The sequence below is a fragment of the Rhincodon typus genome, chromosome 11 (genome assembly GCF_021869965.1).
Source record: "Rhincodon typus isolate 14 chromosome 11, sRhiTyp1.1, whole genome shotgun sequence".
NCBI lineage: Eukaryota > Metazoa > Chordata > Chondrichthyes > Orectolobiformes > Rhincodontidae > Rhincodon > Rhincodon typus.
This window is the reverse complement of record NC_063342.1, coordinates 30,679,814-30,706,884: the sequence shown is the minus strand read 5'-3', so window position 1 is coordinate 30,706,884 and position 27,071 is coordinate 30,679,814. Positions and strand designations below refer to the sequence as shown.

The window sequence follows — 27,071 nt, the reverse complement described above, 5'->3', positions numbered from 1 at the left end:
GTATTCAATTCCCACACCAGTTGGCATAGCTCTGTATTGCAAACCAGTCATCCAACTAATAGAGCTAACCAACCTCTGACCAAAGCATACAAGGCTATGAGCCAAGTGCTGGAAAATAGAATTAGATTAGTTAGGTTGTTTTTGACTGGCACAGACTTCATAGAATCCCTACAGTGTGAAAACAGGCCATTTGGCCCATCGAGTCCATGCCAACCCTTAAGAGCATCCCACCCAGGCCCATCTGCCTACCCTATCCCAGTAACTCTGCATTTCCCATGGCTAACCCACCTAGACTTGATGAACTGAATGGCCTTTTTTCTGTATGGTAGGCCTCTGTGACTCTGCAATATTGAATGCATTCCATTATTCCATAATATTTGCTGAGTAATAGTGCTAAGAATTGCACAGTGATCCAATTTTGGATTATCAGCCGGACTCTCTTTGGTTGACAGATGCGTGCTAGAAGCCACACATATTCAAATGTAGGGCTCTGCCCTTTGTAAACACAATATGTATTGCACCTTTCTCAACTGAACAAAAACTTGGGGAGCAGGCATTCCCTGACTTACTACCTGCAAAAATGCCCTGACCAGAGTTGCAATTTTAGCAGTTAACTGTACCCTAGTACATTCTCTCCATTGCAAAGCCTCTGTTGATCAATCCACTTACCAGCCATTCCGACCCCTCTTGGAGTAGAATTCATTGTTTCCTTTTGAGATTTGGTATTCTTGATATTCCATTCTAAGTAATGAAAGATGTAAAGCATATCTCTGTTTCAGCAATACTCAAAATCTGTACTACCAAGTGACTGTATAAGAATTCAATTTGATCTTTTAAAAGCTAAACTAGGGTTTTAAAGAAATATTTAAAGATCATGTGTACTGACACTTGACATCATTTGTTTCTTTGTTTCATTGAGAAATCTATTATTTAAGCTTTTCTTCCACTCCAAGCTTTGCCTGTCTGCCATGTACCTACTATTACTATGTCATCTCCTGGCCTCACATTAAAATTAATTGTTTTAATTAATACATTTTCTTAATAGGAACTTTAGTCGTTATCTACAACATGAAACTGAATGATGATGGAGTACCTGAACTAGATATTGAAACAGATGCTTCTGATATACGACTGACTGGAATGATGGCCAGTGGAATGTAAGTAATGAAATGGAAAACACAAACTCACCTGATGTGTCAGCACTGAAATGTCATTTGCAAGACAGCTCAGTCAGTTGTAAAAGCAGAATAATGGTTTCTTGTGATTCTGCTTTTCCAAGAACAATAGATGATTTAGAATGGACAGCAAGGTAAATAATTCAGTGAGGTTGTCTTCAAATGAGAATGAAGATTACTGGGTATGCCTGACAGCTGAAACATGACTATCAATTTTAAATATTATAATATTTACTGGAAGTTGGGGTATGGTGGGTGATAGAGGGGAGAATCAGTCAGGGAGGTGTGTTCCTGCCATTAGGATTTTCATTGGAATTGACAGCAATAAACTTTGAAGATGGGTGGGTATATTCAAAGTAGGTTGTAATAATGAAGTTGACATGTGCTTTTTATCATCATCAATTGTGACTACAGGCAATTATAAACTTATGCAGGCTATTAGCATCTGAATTGTTAAGGATTTTAATAGACACTGATGTAGGCAGTTGGAAAAGGGACAGCTGTCAAAGTTCAGAGCGTGTAGCCTTATTTTATGCTGAGAGCGTTGTGTTTTTTTTGTGGTGGTTACTTGAGGTTTAACTGTCTTAAGTGATTTTTGCACTGATCATCATTTGCTATTTAAAATAATCAAAACAAGGTTGTCTTTTAAATGGGTTAAATACATATTGTCTAGAAGAGCAAGTGCAGCAGGTGCATGGAAACACCACCACCTGCAGGTTCGCTACCAAATCATTCTGCATCCTGACTTGGAGATCTATTGTCATATCTTTGCTGTCGCTGGGTTAAAATCCTGGAACTCCCTCCATAATGACGTTGTGGGTTTCTTACATCAAATAGACTGCATCGTTTCAAGAAGGCTGTTTACTTTCTCAAGGACAATTGGGGTGGGTGATAAGTGCTGACCCAACCAGTGAAGCCAGTGTCACATGAATGAATAAAAACAGGGGGAAAAAAAATTAGTTCCTAACTGCAAGTTCTCCAAAGATAAAACGACAGGCAACTTAAGATTCTGCATATTTGTATAAATTTATAACACAGAACTAAATCAAAGATCTTTTTGGAAGATATTTTGTAAATAAACCCCTGAAATGTGCAATATTTTAAGTGCTATATTTTTATTTAATAGTATTCTGTGATATTGTGGTTACATTACATAGTACTGTAATTATATCTGTCATATTTCAGCCAACCAGAACAATATTCCTTTAGAGCCTATGCTGCAATATTATACATTGACCCTCGCATGAAGATTTTTATTCAGGGGCAAAAGGTTCATGCTAAATACCTCGTCCATTCCTTGTATAGACCTAGGTAAGAAAATAGCTGACTAATGTCACAAATTTTAGAGCCCTTATGAAGTTCTACATAAGTTTTAAAGAAGTTTTAAAGCTTAACTGCAGTTCCTTCAAGGAGAAATCTGAATTGAAGCCTCTTTGTTCTGTGCACAGGGATGAAAGCTGCTCCAATTAGCTAATCATTTAAAGCATTCTTTAAACTGCCAAGATAACTGACTATTTAATTCTAATTATTGAATATCTATTGTTTCCTCTTTTCAGTTTTATTGGTGTATATATTTTAAGCATTGCATTTCATTATTGCAAAGATTTGAAAAAAAAATTCATAAGATTTAAGTAATTTTTGATAATAATCCATGTGAAATCAAATGAGTTGCTGACAAGAAGATGGGATTTGTTCGCTAGAACTGACTCTATTCAAATGAAGCATAACTGACATTAAAATAGTGACTTGATGCTTAATTTTCATTTATTGCTATCTCTGTAGGAAGTACATTTATATTGCCAAAGGTTTCAAAGTACGTCCTTTGAGAGAGGTAAAGGACACAGAATGTGCTGTGAAAATAGGTAGGTGTTAATGCAGAATAAGAACTGAATCAAATTCCCTCAGAATGTGGCATCTCGATGGACATACATTTGCTGCCAAATTGCTTACAATGATCAAAAATAGGCTGTAACTAATTTTCCCTTCCCTTTACTTGTTCAGAGATCAGGAATTGAAATTGGAACTTTGTATTTAAATGCATCACTGTTAGATATATGATGAAACTATCCACTGTGCTATTAAGGGGTCGTTCCTGAATTTTGTTGGCATTACTTTTAGTTCTGCTAATTACTACCAAATGGTAGTAATGCAATTGCTCTTGTTACACTTTTCTTGTTTAGTTGATAGAGACTTGAATAACAGTTCTCAAGTAATTTATAAGAAGTTGAGATTCATGTTAGAAAATTAGAGTCACACCTAACAGATAATATTTTGTCACTAGAACTCTCGATGGTTACTGCGTTTGTCCACTTTTTAGATTAGATTCAATTATTTTTCTCTTCTGGTCCATGCTATGTTTTTATTTGAATATTAAAATACTTGGGATGAATCTCTCAATATTTTGGCAATGTCAATTCCATCACATTTCACGGAGGGTTTCTCTCTGTGAGCCTAAGACCTTCCACACCAATATGACACCCCTATTGTTTGATGCTAGTCTGATTTCTGCCATCATGCCATAGCCAAAAGAATCTACCATTCATCGGCTATCCGGGAGTTGACTAGCATCCATGATGCTAGTGCCACTTCTAAACCCCAGCCAAATGCCTGGCCAAGCATTGGCTTTGCTGAGTTGCCCTTCATCGGCCAATGTAATGGCTCTGCAATCCCAAGCACAGGCTGATCATGGCACTTATCTGGATTTCTTTCAGCTCCACTTTCTTTACTCACTTGCTGCCCATCCAGCAGGTCTGCCAGCTTACCCTGCCTTGGCCATATCTTATTAACCAACTTTTCTAAAGCGCCATGGTTCTGTGCTCAGTGTCCACTGCACACCAGCATCTTATCTTAATTCACTGGGCAACTGTCACAAACAGGCAAGTATTCCGATATTTCTGAAGAAAAGCTGTTACTTGCAGTCAACAAAAAAAAAGCATAAATGAAACCAACAGAGGCTGAAGTTTGCCCACAATGTAAATAAAAAGCTATTGTGTTGAACAACAATTAGTTAACATTACTATTGTTTACTACTACCGGCTCTCATTCACTGAAACTGGGTGTCAGTCAGGACCTGCATAGCTTGTAGGTTGACATAGCTGAGCCCTATAATGCACAAGGAGAGCTTGCTTTAGTTTAATGTCCTCATCTTCCTGTTCAACCATTTCCTCATCATCCAACACTTTACCTCTTTGCCTGCTCCAATTATGCAGAGCACAGCATTCCAGGATGATGTGGCACACTCCATATCACTTAGGGGGGAGTTGCACAATGCTTTCATCAACCTTGGTGGCAGTGAGTGGCCCATGTTCTCAGTAACCAGACTTGTAAGACACTTTGATCCTCATGCATCACATACGTGAGGGTGCTGCAGGAAATAGGAGTCAGGGCAGGTAACAGGGTCACAGGCACACATCTTCGGGAACTGGTGACCACAGACTGCCTACCTTTTGATCGAATGGAGCTCCTTCCTATTGATGAATTCTGTGGTGTTGTGATATGACCCTCTTGGTGCCACATGTGACCAGTTGATATCACCCTACACCTGGGAAAAGCCAGCTACGTTCCCAAGTCATACTACTTGAGCTGCAGCACTAACCTCATTGTGGGAAAACAAAATGAACCAGCTCAGATGGTGTCAGTCACTGTCCTGATTCAATGTAGGAGCACACATGAGAGATTCTACATAGGTCACTTGTTGCTCCTTGGAAGAAACTTGTTGTGTAGAAGGTCAAAGCAGGTGTTACCTTCACAGCAACTGGGAGAGGATATTCCTTCACTTTAGCATCCAGCACACTTCCATTATATTGTCCCAGGACATACGGGACCTGCATCATTGCATCTCACTCATACCTAGGAAGTGGAATCAGGGCCAAAAATCTCTGGCCACCTGTGTTCACAAGGCATCTTGAAGAGCGTTATAGCTGCTACCGCTACCTGAGGTGCTTTTCTGCCTCCACAGTAGCTTGTTGCTGTTGCTGTTCCTGGGGTTGCTGTTGAAACTGCTGCTTCAGGATCTGCCTTCACATTCGTGGCAAGGCAGCCACTGCAGTCAACATTCTACCTCTGGCTGCATCCATGGCTTCTGATAGCAGTGACCTATGTTGGGAACATAAGGAACAGGCTGTGTTCTTAGCCCAGAGTAGGGCCTGTGCTACCACCCTACAATAGTGCCTGCACATACTTATCAACACAATGAAACATGCAGCAACATGAATACAAAAGTCACATATGAAGTTCTCCTCTCTGTGCAACACAACAGAGATTGTTTCATAATACAGTGTGGAGCTGGAGGAACACAGCAGGCCAGGCAGCATCAGAGGAGCAGGAAAGCTGATGTTTTCGGTCGGGACCATTCTTCAAAAATGGGCATCCTCTAATGCTGCGTGGTTTGCTGAGTTCCTCCAGCTCAACACTGTGTTATTTCTGATTCCAGCATCGGCAGTTCTTACTATCTCTCAGAGATTGTTCCATGGATTCTTAAGTCTTCCTGCACAGCCCCACATCAGCCATGGAAGTTATCATTGCATGCACTCATGTCTCTCATTGTACTCAGTGCATCCCCCGCCGTTCCCTTAAGTTTTGCAAGTATTGAATTGATTGTGGTCAGTATTGCCTCTATTAATAAATAATACCTGCTTCACTGAAATCTGTGTGCAATTTACAAGGGCCAGTGACATGGTGGACATCACCTGTAACCAGCTTTTCAACTCCAAACTTGTTTTTCAGGCTGACTGCATTTCATGTGTTCGATAATGTGATTGTAAGTGAGGTGTCACTGATTTTGTAACAATATGATTAATGCCTTTGCCCCACCTCCAGAAGAAGTTGGGTCGTGCTTTTGCCAATCAGTGACTCTTCCCGCTCTGACCATTGGCCTAGACATTTTAAAATTGTAGGTTGCTTCTATTAAACAATGAGTGATGATAAGGTGAAGGTTCGTGTTGGACACCTTCTGCATCAGGCTTGGCCTAGTCATTAGGTACTGCTCAAATTTCCACTTGTGCTTCCATCACAGCCCATTTCCTCAATGACCAGCCTCCCCATGTCGAAACCCACCACTCACAACTCTCCCTGTGCCAACTGTGAAAGCCATGGTTCCGGTCACTGCCAACACACTCTTCTCCTCCTACAGCCTTTCATGCTGTCTTATTCTGTACAGCTTTTGTCCCGTTTATACCTCAACTTGCCCCGTCACCGTTCTTGTCCCCATCCCAACACGTGCTTCTGCTCTTCCCACCCCTAGCTTTAAATGCTCCCAGACTCTATTAAATGATCATTCATTTACCTTGTTCCTCCTCCCTCCCCCTACCCCAACCCCAGCACTCTAAGCCCCCCTAGATCCTGCTCAGTATATGAACCCCAGCACTGATTTGCTGTCTAGTCTCCTGACAGATTCAGGAAAGGACTCTCCAGGATCCTGACTGTTGCCCTTTCAGCTCCCTGACTGATGGTAAGAATGATCCCAATACTTGTAAAGGCCCTGCAACACTGAATTTAATCCACTCCCTGGACTGTAATGTGATGTATTGCCTGACTGTGACCACTGATTGTGATTCTGTCCTTGATCGATGGCACCAGGAGCCCTTGGGTTACAGGAGCACTTTTTGGCTTGATGGAGGATTACCCCCTTTGTATGCTTTGCAATATGACTGGTTGGTTGAGAAATCATGCAGCATATTGCTGAGTAGGCAGTTAGCATATTTAGATATGTGTTTGACATATACAACAAAATTTCCATTCTCTGGAATGATGAGCATGACAAGTAGCCTGGTGTTGCATGTGTGCTTAACAGCAAGTCAATACAATAGTACTGACAGTCTTTAGGCTCTGGCTGAAGTGCCATTGCAATAAAAGACACAGCACAGCGTATATGAGTATTCTGTGAATATCCAGATAGTCACTAAGTGAGTGAACGTTAAGCGAGCAGCCCTGAGATACACGTTGGTCCAATTCATGAGCTGGGTGCTTGTTCATGCACGCAAAATGCCCTTGTAGTAACACAGCGGAAATAGTTGCTGGGAGATCCAAATACAACTCGAGTGCAGAAAGGTCCTGCAAATGGATTGGAGAGGTGTCATGAACGTTCTGACAGGCTGGCAGTTGTTGGATGTCAGTGTCTGTGGATGTGGGATGCACGTGGCTGGTGCCCTGGATTGTGCCCTGAAATCTTGTTGCTGGATGTCCAAGATGGCGAACTGAAGTCACCAAGTACTAGCTCTGACTTTGTCAGGAATTGTCACCATCTCGTTTCTTCAGCTGGTAGACTAGGAAACTCATGTTAATGAGATCAGACTCAATGTTATTGAGGCCTTTAGCGAGCAATAATCCGCCTTCACAGGCATCTTGCTGCGCTATGGCGAGAACCTCATCCACGTGTCTGGTACTCTCTTTTAAAATGTGACAAGTAGCTCCTGATGTCAAGAAAGGCCTTGCCTCACTTCTCACACAATTCTCCCACCTCTCTGGTCATATCCCATATCATTCAGGCTTATATTAGATTCTGTCCGTAGGATTGGAATTACACTCTGGAAAAATAAAATGCAACAGTGTAATTTGAAAGCAGAATTTACACAAGAGCAAAAACACAAGTAAACATTATTAGAAATGGTTTGAATGTTTTAGAGTTCTGTAGAACTGACATGAATGGCTTTGAATTGGTATTTGTAGCAGAGGAATATGTACATGAAGCAAGATTTAAAGTGAAGGAGTTGGAAAAGTCCTGTGACGGCAACATGGAAGCTCAGGTAAACAATTTCTAGATACTTCTGCCTACTTAGCAACAGTCAAATTCTAGCTTTCTTTTGCATCTTCCTATAAAAAGGAAGGACTTTTAACACTTGGAGATGAATGTACTAGTCATATTGGAATGCCATTTTGAAGCAGACGTGCATCTCATTCGCAGGTTTAATGGCTTTTCCTCTGGAACTCTCTTTGCTGCTCTCTTTACTGTTCCCTACTGTTCAAACAGGAGGAAGTGGCAAGGGGTGTAGCGGCAGGAGATGGACAGCTTGGAAGCTGGACCTTGAGATTGGGAGAGATCAGTGGGCTAGAAGAAAGGAATGAGAAGAGTGTTCGGTGTTCTCTTCTTTCTTTCTCAGATCCACCCATTCTCAATGTCAGAGCTGCCTGGGACTTCACTGTTACTGATGTCACAGGCAATATAGCAGCACGTGTGGAGATGCCAACACTTGAAATTTTGAAGTGGCCGCTGCCACAATGATGTAGGAATAAACTGCAGGCTAGTCCATGCACAGCAAGAGTCTACAGGCAGCAATGTGAAAATGTCACCATTCCCCTCTCCCCCCCCCCCCCCCACTACCACCCCGATCCCTGAGGCAGCAGAAAATGGTGCAAACACCCCCTGCCCTTCCTCTTCAACTGGGAGAATGTGACTGGAGCTGGACACTCCCCATCCCCCAAGCTCCACCCTTATCTCTCCACCAACCTTTTTTTTCCTTTTCCTTTTTCCCTCCAACACCACATTTCCCCTTCTTCCCCTCCCCCACCCTCTTGTGCTCCTATTTTAGAAATGCTCCCTTTGTAACTTCAATAGCTTGCTGTTATTTTTTTTTCCCCTTTGTTTTCTAACTGATTTAAGATATTTTCTTTTCAAAATATGTTTAAGCTCGTCAATGCTCACAGTAAATTATCAAAGTCAGAGAGAGACTTAGACATAAAGAGGAAACTGCATCAAGAAAAGCTAAGGTATCCTGTAATTTAATTGCAAACCCACTTTGAATTTAATATTGGTTAGTTACTAACTTTGCATGCTGGGGAAAATTTCTAACATTTGTGACTATCTCTTTCAAGATTGAAAACGTTAAACAGGAGGGCAGCATGGTGGCACAGTCGTTAGCACTGCTGCCTCACAGCAGCAGGGACCCCGGTTTGATTCCAGCCTTGGGTGACTGTTTGTGTAGAGTTTGCATATTCTCCTTGTGTTTGCATGCATTTCCTCCCACAGTCCAAAGATGTGCAGGTTAAGTGGATTGGCTGTGCTAATTGCCCACAGCGTCTAGGGTTGGAAATACAAGGATAGGGTCAGTGTGGACTGAATAGCCTGCTTCCACACTGTAGGGATTCTGTGAGGATCCTTGGTTAGCCTCAATACATTGGAATGGAAGTGCATTGTGCCACTGTATTTGTCAGTTTTAATGTTGGTATTTTAAATATGAAAAAATAAATTAGTTAATGCTACAAATATGCATTTCTGGAAGTAATTTTGAATTCTTCAAGTATCTTGAAAGCGCCAATTTCCATTTTTGAGACCATTTAACGAGAATGCAAAAATATCATTGGAAGCGTCATTTGTTACAATGTATAATGCCATGCCACGAATGTTACCTGAAACACACAATTTCTGATTTGACTTCTCATTTCTAGAGCACTGAAAGTCCCACATAGATTGACTTTTATTTTTGGAGTGAACGTTGAGAAGAGAAACTTGGATGGAATGTTTATTTACAACAACAGCCGTCTAATCAAAATGTATAAGAGAACTGGAATACAGCTGAATCGCATGTTAAGGTGTCGTCTTCTGCAAGAAAGTTAATTTCTCACAAAATAGCACAAGGATTCTTGATTTTAACAAGTATTTTCAAAAAAAATTAAGTGAAAAATCATTAGTGTTAATAGTAATGATTTGTTCTAGTTAAAAATGGATACATAAAGAAAAATTTTAAATATTTGGTGTTATAAAGTAAAATGATTATGCTAATTGCCAAGCTGTGCTTGCTTGTTGAGGTAGAGTTAGGCCATTCAGAAATTTAGCTCTGCCATTTTACTGATCGTACTATGTGTGTGTGTCTCTGTGTGTGTGTGCGCGCGTGTGTGTGTGTGTCTGTCAGTCAGTGTGTGTCTCTGTCTTTGTGGAGGTACGTCAGTGGCGATGAGAGAACCACCTGCCCCCGGAGAGATGTGCCCCGCAACAGCGGCCTTGTCAGTTTAGGTAAGCATTCTTGGCATCGTTGGGAAGCTTGACTCATGCAATCCTGCATGACAATGGAGCCCAGTATGTGGAAAGAATGTGTTATCTTTTCCAGCAAATGACATTGAGGCAGATGAAAATCAATGAGTAATCCTCTGACAGCTTGTGGACCTGCAGCTTCTTCAGTTGTTAAAAGCCTAACACCCTGAGGCTCCAGATGTTGAAACTTTTTCAGAGTTAACAGATTTAGCTAAGAAATGTTACAGTTCCCAGCCTGCTCTAATTCTGAGCTGTATCAGTGATTGCAGAACTCAATTCGTTCTGGACTCCAACCCTTAGGTTTTTTAGCCTGGCCAAGATCTTACGCAGACTTAAGTTGGGGAAACTCTATAGATTAAGGGTACAGCTTCGGTTCCGGTGCCTTAGGAGTAGAAGCTGGTTCACTTACCACTGATTGTAATAAAAGGCTCGCGCCCAAGTCTTATGGGGTGAAATTTGTTGAGAGATTCAACATTTTTCAATTGGAAAATGGCTGCCTGATTGAAATCTGAATTAAATGCCTGGAGGTTTTTCAGAAAGGTCTTACATATTGACCAAAGAAGCAATTCCACAATTCTGCAAGGCCCACCCAGTGCCATTTCCTTTCTATACAAAAAATAGAGGCAGAAATCAGGAGACTGGAACGCGAAGTAATCATCAAACCAGTACAGTTTTCAGAATGGGCAGTACCAGTCATACTGATTATGAAGCTGATGAGTTGGTTCGGCTTTGTGAGGAATTTCAAACAAACAGTCAACCGCAATTCGCAGCTGGATAAATACTCGCATAAAGGACTTCTACACAAAAGTGGCGGGCATGTGGGGAGCTGTCCTTCACAAAGCTGGACATGAGCCATGCGTACCAGCAATTATGATCAGATGAGGATTTCCAGAAGTATGCTACAAGTAATACCTGTAAGGGTTTGTACCAATTATATGGAGTATCATCAGCCTATGCCATTTTCCAGCGGACGATGGTGAACATTTTACCATTTATTGGGATGACATGTTAATAACTGGGAAGACCAAAAAAGAGTATTTAGAGAACTTGGACATGGTGCTTAAATATTTCTTCAAGGTGGTGTATGCTTTAGTAGGAAAAAGTATGTGTTCCAGGCACCCCAAGTAACCTACTTGAACTACAGAGGAGACAAGACCGGGTGACATACATTGGAAGATAAAGTGAGGGCGATCAAAGGTGCTCAGTTCCCACATCTGTATCAGAGCTTAGGTCTTTCCTTGGTTTGATTAACAATCTAACAGAAAGTTCATTCGTAAGCTGGCCTCCATCCTGGCACCCTTACGTTTGCTATTGGAAATGGTTGAGCCTTGGAAATGATCTCAAAGCCAAGATGTAGTCTCTAGGGCAGTGAAGAAGCAGTTGTTGTCATCAAAAGTATTCGCACAATACGGTCCAAGCGAGATATGGTGCTGACATGCAGTGTAGGGTAGTGATGGCTCACCTGTGGCTCAGCGGCTAGGAGCCCCCAATAGTGTATGCTTCCCGGACTTTGGCTGATGCGAAACAAAGATACACCCAGAGAGAGAAGGAAGGTTTGGCGGTCATCTTTGGTGTGAGAAAGTTCCTTCAATACCTTTTATGGATGTAGATTTGTCATAGTAACGGATCACAAACCACTGCCAGGACTACTTCACGAGGACAGGACCATTCCATCCATAGCTTCAGTTCAAACTCAGCAGTGGGTGCTTGTTCTGAGTGCATACAAATACAAATTGGAGCACCATCCGAGAGGCTAAGTGACAAATGCGGATGCTTTTAGCTGCCTCCCAGTGGTGGTTGCATTACTGGTACCATCACTGGAAGAGTCTGTTTTGGTTTAAACATCCTGATACCCTTCTGGTCACTGCTGACAATATCGGGCGGTGGACACAAAAAGATCCTGTCCTGGAAAAATGGAAGAAGATGGTCGTGATGGGGGCAACCAAAGGGCCATTGCAAACAGAATTGAAACTTTCTGGAGCCGGCGAGACCAAATCACCCGTAGAGGATGACATATTAGTGTAGGAAGCAAGAGTGATTGTCCCAAGCAAAAGTCATCGCCAGATACTGGTTGAACTCGACCAGGGTCAACCAGAGATTTCCAAAATGAAGATGTCAGCAAGAAGTATGTCTGGTAGCCAGGATTGGATGCCAATATAGCTGTGTTGGTGGGACTGTGCCCAGAGTGCCAACACCGACACAAATTGCTGCCAGCAGCTCCCCACATCTGTGGGAATGACCTAGCAAAATGTGGCCTCGTTTACACATCGACTATGCTGGTCCTTTCATGGTTGTATGTGTTCAGTCATTGCGGATGTCAATTCAAAGTGGTTGGACATGAAAGAGTTCATCAGGAATGCCAATGCCGGACACAAGACTTCTCGAAGTGAGAGAGGCGGTTTCATTCAAGGAATGAAGTTTGATGTCAACCACAGGAATGGCCCTGCTTGGGTGAAAGGCATGGTCAACAAGAGATCAGGTCCCATGACATACCAAGTTCAGTTAGGAGAGGCAGTTCTGAACAAGCGCATGGACTGCACAAAAGCTGCAGCCGCGGAAACAGGGCAGAAGCAAAACATACCTAGCCCTTCAGAACATCCAGCAAGGTTGTCAGAACCCTTGGTTCTTCCCCTCCACCCAGTATTTGAAGAAGCCTCTGAGGACAAGATGGACATGGCAGCTGTTGCAGCCTTGATGCTGTTACCGCTTAAAGAAGAAGATGAATTTCAGATGAGTTGCTCTGGGCGCAAGAGGCAGGCTACGGTCTGGTGCCAGTATCTGAGGCAGAGTCCGAAGAACCAGAGATGCTACGAAAATGCCCCATGAGAAGCCACAGGATAAAGAATGGGATTATGCCCCAGGTCTTAGTGGAGGAGGGATGTAGTGATTGAAATGAGATCAGCCAGGTGGACTTCATAGAAAGTGAGTTCCCTGATTGGGACTGTTACCTTAACCTGGCTGACAGATCTAAACAGGAGTAGTAGGGTTCTGCTCACTCTAGGAGCTGACTCTGAGCCAGCTGGGTCAGTGTCATGTACAATGCACGTCTAGATAAAGAGTGACTTGGTGACTGGACACCTGCCTTTGTGGAGTTGTTTCAACAACAAATTCACACTCCACCAATGCCATTGCAGCCCATACCTTGGCAGTCTGAGTTTTGTTGATTTATGATTTGAATTTAAATGAGCACGCTGCGTGAGGCGTAGTATCACCATGTTGGTAATGCCTCCCGATGGATGTTGTAGTTTCTTCCTCTTCTCGAAATTGCTACTGATTGATCCAGCTGGAGTTTTGCTTTTATCTCATTACACTGCAAATTATACAATTGGATCACCATTTTTTCAATGAATAATGAGCTTCTGTACAAAATTATCTCCAATATATTGATTCATATGCTTGATCTATCATTTCAAGATCTTCCAGATTGCTTTCAATACCTACCAGGAGACAGATGTCTATTCTAGCAGACTCCTGGCAAGGTCAAGAGTGTTGGCAACTGGGAAGTGGAGTCTGTACTTCCTACAAACAGAGCTCAGGTTGTCATCAGGCATTGCTGAGAACATAGAAGTGTGGTATGTTCTTTATGTGGTATGTGCTTTATGCCTCTTCTAAATTCCCTGCTCTCATATGTCCTGCTCGTTGGCTGCTGATACTTTCATTGGCTGCTGATACTGTCATCATGGACCTCTTGACTCTCACTGTCTTCTCGTCACATTCCCACATCCACCTATTCCCTTCTAATTTCTGACTTCAGACACATGACCAATCATTTGCCCCACCAGAACCTGAGGAGGAAAAAGAATAACAGCACCACTGAAGAAGGGGCCACATAACATAATCAGTCACAGCAGCCAGTTCAAATATTGCATTGCTCGTAACTCATAAGCTAACAGAGTTGAGATCAGCACAGGGATAGTTAGAGTACGATAGGTCTGATAGTGAGGGAAAGGATGATTCGTTTTCATGCAGCTCCAAGGAGTGAGTAGGAAACAGATCCTGCTACAAATGAGTCTGATAAGAATCTTGATGAGTAACATACAGGAGAGTGCTGATGGGCATGTCCACCAAGAAGCGTAGTGTACTGGCTGCTCAGCCAGACAGCCTCATGTCTTTCCTGAGGAGCATGGAAGAGTCCAGAGGGTAACATACAGCCTACTTCTGTGCATTTCCCTAATGTGCTGTAGATCCAGAGGCACTGCAACAGCAGCACCATATCTCATGTATATTAATAAGTCATTGAAACATAAGAACATAAGAACTAGGAGCAGGAGTAGGCCATCTGGCCCCTCGAGCCTGCCCCACCATTTAATAAGATCATGGCTGATCTTATTGAGACTCAGCTCCACTTGCCCGCCCACTCACCATAACCCTTAATTCCTTTACTTTTCAAAAATTTATCTAGCCTTGCCTTAAAAACATTCAGTGAGGTAGCTTCAACCGCTTCACTGGGCAGGGAATTCCACAGATTCACAACCCTTTGGGTGAAGAAGTTCCTCCTGACCTCAGTCCTACATCTGCCTCCCTTTATTTTGAGGCGATGCCCTCTAGTCCTAGTTTCACCTGCTAGCGGAAACAACCTCCCTGCCTCCACTTTATCTATTCCCTTCATAATCTTCTATGTTTCCATAAGATCTCCCCTCATTCTTCTGAATTCCAATGAGTATAATCCCAGTCTACTCAGTCTCTCCTCATAATCCAACCCTCTCAAACCTCTGACTTCCATGTTCAGGATGCAGCAACACTGTATGCCAAGCATAAGAACTCACCAAAACGTTCTCAAAGTGCTCTAGAGCCATGGTCTCCAACACACAGAATGCAGTTAAGTGGCCGATCTGAGTCTCACAGTTGATCTCGCTGTCCACCCTTTCTCGATCATCGCCTATATGCCGATCATCATGCTGTTGTATGAGTCCCCTTTCTAGAAGCTGCGTGGCTAGAGAAAAGTGCAGGCTTTTTCAACCGCTTGGATTGTTTGTTTGGTTCAGACAGAGTATATTACAGGGTACAGAATGTTTTCTGTACAAATGAATAAAAAATGTACTAGGAACCAATGGTAAAGCCGATTATATTGAAGTACTAGAAACATAAGCAATTCAACCATGTGGACTTTCTGAAAGAACAGCTCAGCTAGTCCTACTCCTCTGCCATTCTTTGTAGATGCTAAGTTTTGCTTTCTTCAGCTGCTGATCTAATAGGCCCGTGCAGGACAATAAAAAATTATGGGGAATTCCACCATGCTCCACATCCAATATTCCAACAACCTAAACTGACCAGGTCCCCCAGAAGCAAATCATGAAGGCAGAAGTGACCTCCCATGCCTCTGCACTTGAAAGCAGCCAGCAACATTCTGAATGTTCGAGGCCTATTTGCAACGTAACCAATGGCGGAGTGATAGCATGAACTACAAGGTGAAGCAATAATAATGAATTCGACCATCTTAAAAAGAAATAAAAATCTAACTTCCATGCAAAAACGGAAAATAAATTTCTGCTTACAATTTTAAAAGATACAAGTGTTTGCCTTCTTCGTTAGCAATGTGTGTGGTAAGTAAAAAGGAGAATTTGGAATGACACCACACAACAATGCAGAGTTATCAAGGATAATTTTCGCTCTAATAATATGCTTTGAAATGAGATATTTGACAAGCTGGAAGCCTTTTTGAAAGCTCAACAATTTTTGTCTAAATCACCATCAAAAGGTAAGGCTTACACTGAAGCATCATTTTGTATTTGCCAACTTCTGCTAAAACAAGAAATCCATCAGATATGGCAAAGTAACTCAACAAGCAATGACTATGCCCTCTAATTCTTTATTCAAAGGCTCTAACAACAAAGAAGAAATAATGACTGCAATCTTGAGCTTATCGCTTGGTGCTTTCACAGTAGCAAGACAAATGGGATCTTTATCCAAAAATGATGTTCAACAACTACAATGGGACCTGAAGGACTGAGAATTTTCTTCACTGCAGTTCAATGAATCTATCAACGTGATTGGCACACTTTTTGCCCCTCAAAGAGAGAACAATATGTAAATGCTTAGGTAAAACATTCCAATCAAGAAAACGAAACAACTGTGGATGCTGTAAATCAGGAACAAAAACAAAGTTGCTGGAAAAGCTCAGAAAAGAGGAAGGGTCTGTTCTGAGGAAGGGCCACCGGACCCGAAACGTTAACTCTGTTGTTTCCTTCACAGGTGTTGCCAGACCGGATGAGCTTTTCCAGCAACTTTGTTTTTATTCCAATCAAGAAACTGGTTTCCATCACAACTGATGGTGCACTCGCCATGCTTGGCACAAATGCAGGCTTTTTGCATTTTGCAGAAATTATCCTATCTTCCCCTCTTTTTTTTTGTCAAATACCAGTCTATAATCCACCAGTAAGCATCATCAAGCAAAATGATGTATTTTTCTCATGTATTGAAAGTTGCTGTTAAAATTGTGAATATTCTCCGGTAATGCTTATTTAAATCCTCGGCAAACTCTGTGCTGCTTATTGTGGACTCATCTTCCTTGCTATGTGAGGTGGCTAAGTCAAGGGAAGGTTCTGCAAAGATTTATAGATCTGATGGCTGAAATCATCACCTAAATCAAGGAATGAAGTTGCCAGTGAGCTGTCTTACAATGCGTGGCTGCTCAGCTTTGGGTAGTTACAGAAATAATGTCAAAACTGAGCAAGTTGAACTGTGAACACAGGTAAAGGATAGATACTTAACATATATGATCAGTGCTGTGAATGCATTCAAATTGAAATGGGGTGTATAATCCTTTCAATTTTAAAAATAAAATGAAACGTTGCAACACTGATTTTTTTTGTTTTCTAGCACTTTTTCTCCAGACTCAAAACTAAAGAAAACTTCTGCACACTTCTTCCTGAGGAAGCTAACAGAGAAATTGAGCTGGTGATTTCAGGAATTAGACATTATTAAACAAATTGCCATTTTTGTCTTGGATATATTTTTTCAAGTAGATGTGGGTTGGCTACTAATTCCATCACGTGTTTGATTTACAAAGAAATGGAATTGATATGGATATAAGTACAGTACAAAATTAAATTGATCAAGGGACAGTGAGTTTTGAGGATTTGTAAACAGAAAAATAACCCGCTTCTGTTATCTTGTGCTTTGAAAGTTTTCTTTGAGTCCATATATCTCAGACAGCCTTCTCCCAAATGAAGATAACCAAATCCAAGTACTGTACTTGGCTCTCAGCCATTTGATGGACTGTATATAGCTAGCAGACTTAAATTACAACTCAGACTTCCTAGGCACTGACAGATTGATGTGCAGTCACAGGTGTTACACTGAGACATTGAGTAGTGAACAAAAAGAATAATTATATATATGCTTGGTTTCATATTAATATAGCACTATAAGTAAACTGTCTTCTATATTTTCTTGGGGTCTTCGGTTGCCCTTAAATTCAGAAAGCGATAGTGTGTTTGAAATAGAGGTATTTCTCCATAATGTGATAGTTGCATTCTTGTGTGACCTCGCACTGTAGAAAATCATGTTATAGGGAAATTGCTATAGAAAATCACAATACTTTACAGTGGAAAGTTTGCATTATCCAAACGGCGTCCACTACTGATCAATCTCGTTGCAGCCAGTTCACGTTAACGAAACACACGTTATTGCAGAAATACTTGTAGTCAGAGAGCACTTCTCTAGAGTACTTTCAGAGACTTTGTAATAGCGGAAGTTATTAAAAATTACCTTAGTTGCATGTTGGGTGCCTAGCCCTTTAACTAGTACTGGTGCTGAACCTTTGTTGCAGTTGAACACTTGATCTTTGATAAGTGATGACCAAGTATGTCCAGTGGAACTCTGTAGTCCAAATTTGGAAATTATATGTTGCAACAGCTGGTTTGAACTGAGCTATGTTATGATAGCGCCACTGCAACTACTCCTTGCACAAGCAGCAGATGCTTTCTGAAGAAGGGTCTAGACCCAAAACGTCAGCTTTCCTGCTCCTCTGATGCTGCTTGGCCTGCTGGGTTCATCCAGCTCTACACCTTGTTATATCAGATGCTTGTGAGAGTGCCTTTCTCTACATTATACGCCATGTGGGTGGTACTGTTAAGTAGCTGGTGAGATAGATAGATTTCGTTCTTGTAGTGCCAGCTTCAGTAACCGTAATGACCTGAATATCATGAAATTAGTTCTTGGATTAAGAAATGACTATGTTGGTCAGGCAACCTAATATTCTTCTATTGCACAATATGCTTAGTTCACATGTTGATGAATTTGCAGCAGAAGACACAGTCTGTTTATTATTCACTGTGAATTTATATTCTTAGGGCTTGTAGCGGTGTTGTGGGTGTTGTTGATGTACCCAGTGTAATGATGGAGCCCACTCATAACAAGCAAGACTTTGCAAATGCCAAGGAATACTCCAGTTTGCTTCGCATTATGGGTCAATTTCTGCTTCAGTATTGGAAGGATCTTGGCATTGGTAAGAAAAAGATATAGTTTATTGTGGTTTGTAAAATGGTCAATTCCAGTGTGAACTAAAGGTATAAAGTAGGAACATGCCTTCATTCTCACTGTTCTCTGCATGAGATGAAAATCCAAGGATTTGAACCATAAAATTGGATTAATTACTCCAATTCCAAATCTGGTTTTGATTAATTGGGTGGTTGATTTTTCTGCTGCGCACCATATCAATGTCAATGCAGAAAACCAAACCCAGAGGAGCAAATGAATAATATGTTTAGATATTTAGAAACAGCTTCAAATCACGATAATAGGACAACCCAATTGTTATTGAATAGTTTGGTACATAAATTAAATAGCCATTCAATAACTGCAAGCATTGGAGGGCTTCCTGTCTTTCATTGTCTTAGTGTTCTAGTGCATATGTGCATTCTGCGTCAGGTGTGTAGAAATGAGTCAAATCACATTTGGAAAACTGCTTTCAGTTTTGTGCATCAGACTTTAGGAAAGGTCTATTAGGCTTGATGAGGATACAGCACAGATTTGACCAGAATGATAAGTCATAAGGACAAGTTGCATAAATTTTATTTTGTTTTCCCTTAAATTTATAAATTTGAAGCATGTACTCTGACAAATCAATTTTAAAGGCCTCGGTTAGATCAAAGAATCTGTTGCCTTCAGTATAAGGGATTACAACCTTACAATTAGATTTAGATTTCTAAGAATGAAATCAAGAAGCATTTTTACGCACAAAAGTCAGTAGAAATCATGGAACAGTCTCTTTAATTGGACCAATTAAAAGTTTACAAGACTAAAATCAATGGACATTTATTAGGTAGGTGCATCAAGGAGTATGGATTTAAGGCAGGTAAACTGAGTCTGTGAGTATATATAATACAATATATGAGCTAATTGGTGCATTCTGAGGGACTAAATGGCTTCAACCTGTTCTTATTTTTGGAGCAGAACATGCTTTCACTAGCAACTTAGATCTCACAGTGGTATCACTTTACTAAAGCACCCTTTGCTTCTATGTGATGCATGAAATCGTGCATTATAGACTGTCTTAATGCATAGTGTGAGAAAATTGTGCATAAATCCATGTCTATAAATTCAATGATACAGCATTGACACCTCAATGGAAGTGAAACGTTTTGTATGTCCTTCTGTTAGTTTCAAATTCTCCTGTCATGTCGCTCTTCCCCTCCTCCCCCAACCCTACTCCTGCCAATCTCCTGCCGGATAAGAAGAAGTTAATAGATATGGATGTGGCAAAGGTAGGAGCTAGATAGTTCTTGAACCAATTCATGGACAGAGAAGTGCCTCATTCCTAACAGGTCGACCTGCAGCACCCAGACACTTTGCTTACTAAAAGCATTGAAGTACTTAAAAATTAGATCTTCAACAAATTATGCAGCACCACCAAAAAAAACACCTGGACATGCCAAGTGGATGATCCATCTTGGCATCCTGCTGAAGTCTCGAGCATTATTAATGCCAGCCAATTTGAATCATTCCACATGGTATCAAGAACCAGAAGAAGTCACTGGATACTACAAAATATTATGGGGCTTGACAACAGTGCAGCAACGTTTTTTCTTTTATTTGTTCCAGGGTGTGAGATCACAGTGAGTCAGGCAGCATCCTTAGAGAGAGCAAACTAATGTTTTGAGTCTAGATGACTCTGCCTCAGAGCTGATGTGAAGTGTGGAGGGGACAGCATTGCCATAGTAGTGGGGAGGGTTGGTGGAGTGCTAGAGGAGAAAGGTGTTGATAGAGCAGATTAAGTGATTGGCATGTGAGAAGGTCAGAAAAAGGTGTGTCTAACTGGCAGACTGGAAAGAACAGATAGCTTCATTGGAGTCTTTCCACTCTTTTTCTTTCCCGGTGCTCCACCCCTCCACTATTGCATAAATGCTGCCCCCTCCACCCTTCACATCAGCTCCGATGAAGAGTCGTCTAGACTCAAAACGTTAACTTGCTGTCTCTCCATGGATGCTGCTTGACCAGCAGTGATCTCCAGCATTTCTTGTTTTCAGTACAGATTCCAGCATCTGCAGTAATTTGCTTCTAAAAGGAAGGAGTTCTGACTTGAGTAAAAACCTAGGGCCAACTGACCGGCTACTGATTTGAGGATCACTCTGATTACCAACAATGTAATATCATTGTCAGAAACGAAAAGAACTGGGATTAAGGCACCACATTCCATGCCTGTGGTTTGGACTTTTGATTAACAGAATTTGTTCCTTTTAAAAACCAAAAGAACTGCGGATGCTGTAAATCAGGAACAAACACAAAGTTGCTGGAAAAGCTCAGCAGGTCTGGTAGCATCTGTGGAGGAGAAAACAGAGTTAACGTTTCGGGTCCGGTGACCCTTCCTCAGAAGTTCGACCTGAAACGTTAACTCTGTTTTCTCCTCCACAGATGCTACCAGACCTGCTGAGCTTTTCCAGCAACTTTGTGTTTGTTCCTTTTAACTTATGTTTTCCACTTACGGTGTGGTTTTACATTTATATGGCACTTTTGATTTTAGAAGTTCATGATCACGGTTACCTAATATAGGCAGTCAACTAGTTGAGTAATTTTCTGATAGTTTGAATTTAAGAAGCAGCAGTTTAGATATGATACATTATTTAATTAGATAAAGAAAGTTATATAACATTGAAAATTGGGAATGGTTCACTGGTACCAAAAGATGAACAGACTGTTGGTGCAGAAGGTTTTGGTCTAGTTAAAGTTGAGCAACTTACTTTGTAGCTGAGGTGTTAGCAAACTCTTCCCTGAGTCTTACTCCTCTCCTTCTGGTCTATCTTCCATCTACCTGATGAGGACAGCTCAATGAAGACTGACCTCTGCGAATGCCCAATGAAAACTTCTTTAAACAAGGTCTGCTTGATGACAACTTTCCTTTGCCCTGAACACTTATTGTTCTATCATAGATCTAGTGGTAAGGAATTTGTCAATAACCCTCACTCTGTCAATCAGTTGTCTGAATCTTTCTGGCCTTCGGACAGCCACTCATGATATTGGATAATCATTGTCCCCTTGTCCAGCTTCATCTGAAGGTTAGTTTACCATTTTTTCTAAAAGTAAATACTACTTACTTTTGAAAATAGCACTCCTACAATAGGATGTATTTTAAAATTGTTGATGTTAGCTCAGTGGGAATCATGTTCATGTAATTCTTTGTTTTCAAAGAGCTTTGGAAAGTTAAATGCTGCTCTAATAACTGCTAAATTAAATCTCATGCTGCACAATAAACACTAGGAAAATTCAGTTTTTATGGGATCCCCATATCAACAGAACATCAATGTCATTCTGACATTTCATGTGCTTTCAGCCCAAATGGGAGTTGTAAAATTTTGGAATGAGTTTGGATATCTGTCAACAGACTGGAATCTGTCACCTTCGAATGCACTTCAGTACAAGAGGAAACGTGCCATTGAGATTCCAGTTATAGTGCAGTGTGGTAAGTACCACATATTTGTGAATTGCTAACACAGTAAAGAAATGTATTTTCTGAGTAGCATTTCATTTTATAGGTAACTTCTTCAGGAACAGATTAATCAAAACTATCTAAACCAAACAAATGACAATGTACTAAACATAAAGCCAGGGTTAAATTTCATCAAAGATCATTGAATCCATACAGTATGGAAACAGGTTCTTTTGGCCCATCAAGTCCACACCGACCCTCAGAGCATCCCACCCAGACCCATTCCCCATAATCCACCTAATCTACACATCCCTGAACACTATGGGCAATTTAGCATGGCCAATCCACCTAGCCTGCCCATCTTTGGACTGTGGGAGGAAACCGGAGCACCCGGAAGAAACCCACGCAAACATGGGGAGAACGTGCAACCTCCACACAGACAGTCGACCAAGGGTGGAATCGAACCCAGGTCCCTGGCACTGTGAGGCAGCAGTGCTAATCACTGAGTGAGGTCTAGCTGGGACCTGACTTAAGTGAAGTGGCTTGAAAGTTTGGGACAGAGCTCTCAAGTTGGGCACAAAGGTATGTTTCTGGACTTCAGTATTTTTAAGGGTGTCATAGACTTAGAATACTAATTTTCACCATTGAGGCTCTAGAATGATTAATGGCATTACTCAAAAAAAAATGTAACAGAGAGTATCAATTTTAAACACCTTTTGGATGACATTTAGGGCTTGGAACATATTGTCCAATACAGTGATGAATACAAATTAAGTAGTAGCATGCAAAAGCATATTGGCTAAACATTTAAAGGAAAAAAAATAGTACATAGGGAAAGAATAGGGAAATAAAACTAGCTGGATTAGTCTTTAGAAGTACTGGCACAGAATCAATGAGCCAGATGGTCGCTTCCTGTGCTTGGTTGAATGGTTCAATAATGTAACCATGTTTACGCAAAAGCCTGTGGTTCAAAGCCTTAGCATTAAAAAGGGGCACTCAGTGATAATTTGGTGTTTGAGGAGGTTCCCTGAGAATTGGCACCTATAAGAAAGGAGGGGTAAAGTAATAGGAAAATAGAAGGATTTTTATGGACATAATATTAGCTAGGGTACATGCAGCATTTCTCCCACAAGCCTCAGGACCTTGACATGAGGGAGAAATTGGAGTCAACTGTGTGGGGAGTAAGATTTTCCATAGTAGGACCTCCAACACTGTAGAATGTACATGCTGCGTTTACAAGTAAGTCAGAGAGAGGCTGCCTCCAATTTGAGCTTCCCTCTCTCAACTTCTTAACATTTTTCAATGAAGGCTGAGGTCACTAGTTTGAGGGTGGAGTCACTCTGCAAAGCAGTCTACGGCTGCAACTGAAGCCAAGCAAGCAAAGAGGGTCTCAAATCCTGCTGGTTTCGTTGGCCTCCAGTTGGTCGTCTCCAAGCCACCTCCAGGCATCTGCATTGCTTCCCACTTGCCACTGTTCACCAATTCTTCCTCTGGAGAAATAGATGAGAAAATGAGAACCAGCATCCTGGACAACAGAGCATTATTTAGCATCCACCTGTATTCCATGCTCCCCTTCATCAGGGCTTAGACTTTCAGTCTCGGGGGTTTGCACATACTAATACAAATCATACATTTTGAGTTGCACTGCCCACAATTTTCAGATGATTAATGGTTGTTTATGGTTAATATGGACTTGCTTTATTTTTTTTAAAAATTCTGTTAATCGCAGACAGCAATTTCTTATTTATATCAGACATCTGTCTAAAGTGGAGATGTTTACTATCCAACTTGGATGTAAAGGACAGAATATTTTCTGACTTCTGGGTCTGCTCCAAGAACCAAAATCCACAGCAAAATAGGTAAGTCTTATTAAAAATATTGTGTTCTTCATTATTAAAGGTCCATTTACACGAGTATGAAGTGTTTTTGGCATATTTATGAATGCATTCAAAGTCACACTACTGGTGTTGTCATCATCATAAATGTGCTTATTGTCTGAATTAATACAACTTTTTAGATAATAGGCATGCCATAATCAAACTTTAATGATACTTTATAATTAATTTTAAGCGGTTCAGCTTATCATTAGCTCTCTTTTGATCTGCATTGGCATGTTTTTAGAAAGTAGGCAGTTTTTCTTTGATCTCTACAGATATCATAGTGTAGAATGTGTAAAAGTGGCTGAAATTGACTGACTTCCAGCTTTTCACTGTGGATGTATAGAATGACTTCAACCAAGTTTGGGGAGTTAAATATCCTAGTTGCGGATTTGGCCCATGTGATACTGCTAAATGATAACTAGGTAGTTGTAGTCATGTTATCAATTTTTGACAGGATTCTAATCACAATAATCAAAAGAGAACTATATGCTGAATTTTAGCAGAAATTGTCTAACTGTTGTTCTTGTTGTCTTCCACAGAGGATTTCTCTCCACATAGCCTAATGAGTTTTCAGGTGTAATAGTCCCAAACTTGCTTCATTAACCATGCACCTTGTCCCATTGGTGCTCTGCTTGTCTGGTTCTCCAGCTGACTGTAGGCAGATGTAATTGACACTGCCAGGACATCCTGGGATTCCTGGTGTTGGCACCATATTTAATAAGCTGTCATGTACTTGGTCCAATGCTGCAGGGCCAGACCTGTCCAGCACTGTTCATGACATTTGACCTGAATGTGACAGATAAGGGGAAATTGGTGCCCCGCTCTGTAAACCTGGAAGCTCTGATGAATAGGGTGGTGCACAGTAGGGCCAACTCCTCCCACCAGGACCAGCAGATGAGGACACAACACCAGATCCTGCCAGCCACCCCCAAAGTTGCTACCCAGGTCAGTACAGTCTCGGTCGTCTGAAGAAATGGCCAGCAGTGTAGGAAGAAGGCCAGTGACCGCCTCCATTCCACTAGGGTGTGTGCCACTATTTTCTCTCCGCTGCCTCACACTCTATCTCTACCACTGCACCCACCTCCCACCAAGACTTGTGCTCTATCACTCTTACTGTTACATGCTGTCACTACCCAAACCCTCACACTACTAACCCTGCCTGGCCTCTGTGCTGCCTGCTGACTCACTCAGAACACCTTAGTCCTTCTCCCCAACCTGAAACTGCACTAACATCTGTGCCAGATACTTCCATCTCACTCAGTATCTCCCCTAAGTCTCTTTCCAAAAGAAAATGGCCCATAATAGGGCCAAAAAATCCAGGATGGGTAGTGGGTTGTCCAAAATTTGGCTCCCAGCCACGACCAGTCCTATTGGAGATGCAGAACCATTTATTCGCGAGTGACCAAGTAAGAAGCACTGTCATTACTGTTTTACTCAACCATTAGAACATTGGCTGGATTAGAGTCGGGAGCACCTACTGGTGAGCACATCACTGCCATGTCACTACAGCTTGTTCACGAAAGAATGCTTCAGTTCACTGCACTTGGGGGACAGGCAAGGACTAGGAATCTGCTCAGCCCAGGCAGAGAGGACCCTGTGGTGTCGGCAATTCATGATGTCATTTACAAATAGATTGAGGAGCAACAAGCAGGTTTGTCAGGGGCACTGAGCAACCTGACACACAGGTTGTAGGACTGCACCAATGCTAATGGGATCCTACCTTATCTCCATCCTACCTGCCACACACAACCGTATGGCATCTGCCTCTGGGCAAGACACATTCAGTCTGTCTGGACCCTTTGGACACAGATATCTCTGGGTATGCCTAACAAAGTCTCCAACACTCCAAGGCTAGCGGATTCCACTATAGGGCTGGCAGTCTCCACCCAAGCTGCAGATCCCAGTCCTGCGCTAAAGAAAGGAAGGACACAACCTTATAAGTGGGCAAGTCTGCGCAGGTAAATTCACCAGATTAATTTTCTTAAGAATTGCCCCTGATAAATACAAAAACAAAGTTGCTGGAAAAGCTCAGCAGGTCTGGTAGCATCTGCGAAAGGAAAAACAGAGTTAACGTTTTGGGTCTGGTGACCCTTCTTCATTCTTAGACAAACAGCCCGAACAATGAGTGACCGGATCCCTGACTGTTATCAATACAGCTCGCTAACTGTCTTTATGCTGTTTTCTGCAGTTGGCCCACAGGGCTGACCATGGCCCAATCCCTTGACTGAAAAGGTATGGACCCCTTTAATGTGACCAACTTGAACAGTTGAGCGACCTAACCCCTGAACTGAAATCAGAGTCTGCCCTTGACTTACTGTGCTGGAACTGCTTGCCAATAAGGGTATCTTCCTGGACCTGACTGAGGATTTCTCTTGGATTTTGATACATGGCTGTTTACTTTTTGTTTCTTTCTTCATTAATGGGATGAGGGCATCGCTAGCTAGGCAGCATTTATTCCCATCCCTAATTGCCTGGAGGGCAGTTCAGAGTCAACTACATTGTTGAGGGTCTGGAGTCACATGTAGGCCAGATCAAGTAAGGATGGCAGCTTTCTTCCCTAAAGGGCATTAGTGAACCAGATGTGTTTTTCCAACAAATGATATTGAATTCGTAGTCGTCATTAGATTCTTAATTCCAGATATATTATTGAATTCAGATTCCGCCATCTGCCGTGGCATGATTTGAACCCGAGTCCCCAGAATGTTATCTAGGTCTTTAGATTAACAGTCCAGCGATAATACCGCTAGGCCATTGCCTCCCCATTTTCATGAAATGCGTGCAGTGTGTTTGCCATGTATGCAACCAGCACGGGGTTCAGGTGTGAGATTTATGAAGCATGGTGTCTTTGCATGTCTAACACTTTGACTGATGAATGCTGATTAAACATGACAAGCTGCCTGCCTTTTGTGTCTGCCTTGAACGAACTACTGTGAGCCCTTAAGCTATAGCTGAGGGGGCAAAGCGCAAAAAGGTAAGGCAAAGCAGAGATGCTGTGAGCATCCAAGTAGATGCAGAGTGAGTGAGTGCATGCTGAAAGCAAGTGAACATCCCTGAAATGCTTTCAGAGATAGTAGGAACTGCAGATGCTGGAGAATCTGAGGTAACAAGGTGTAGAGCTGGATGAACACAGCAGGCCAAGCAGCATCAGAGGAGCAGGAAGGCTGACGTTTCGGGCCTAGACCCTT

At 41.7% G+C, this 27,071-nt stretch overlaps 1 protein-coding gene across 1 annotated transcript in view; it reads left to right on the top strand.

The window, feature by feature from the left end:
• The window catches only part of LOC125484419 (ATPase MORC2-like), a 57,088-nt gene that overhangs the window by 25,810 nt on the left and 4,207 nt on the right, over nucleotides 1–27,071 (top strand). Inside the window, exons 8-16 of the mRNA XM_048603078.1 lie at nucleotides 1,046–1,157; nucleotides 2,361–2,486; nucleotides 2,958–3,037; nucleotides 7,842–7,918; nucleotides 8,800–8,879; nucleotides 9,558–9,701; nucleotides 18,435–18,589; nucleotides 21,911–22,039; nucleotides 23,760–23,865. Of these exons, the coding sequence (XP_048459035.1) occupies nucleotides 1,046–1,157; nucleotides 2,361–2,486; nucleotides 2,958–3,037; nucleotides 7,842–7,918; nucleotides 8,800–8,879; nucleotides 9,558–9,701; nucleotides 18,435–18,589; nucleotides 21,911–22,039; nucleotides 23,760–23,865 (1,009 nt within the window). The remainder of the gene's footprint in view (nucleotides 1–1,045; nucleotides 1,158–2,360; nucleotides 2,487–2,957; nucleotides 3,038–7,841; nucleotides 7,919–8,799; nucleotides 8,880–9,557; nucleotides 9,702–18,434; nucleotides 18,590–21,910; nucleotides 22,040–23,759; nucleotides 23,866–27,071) is intronic.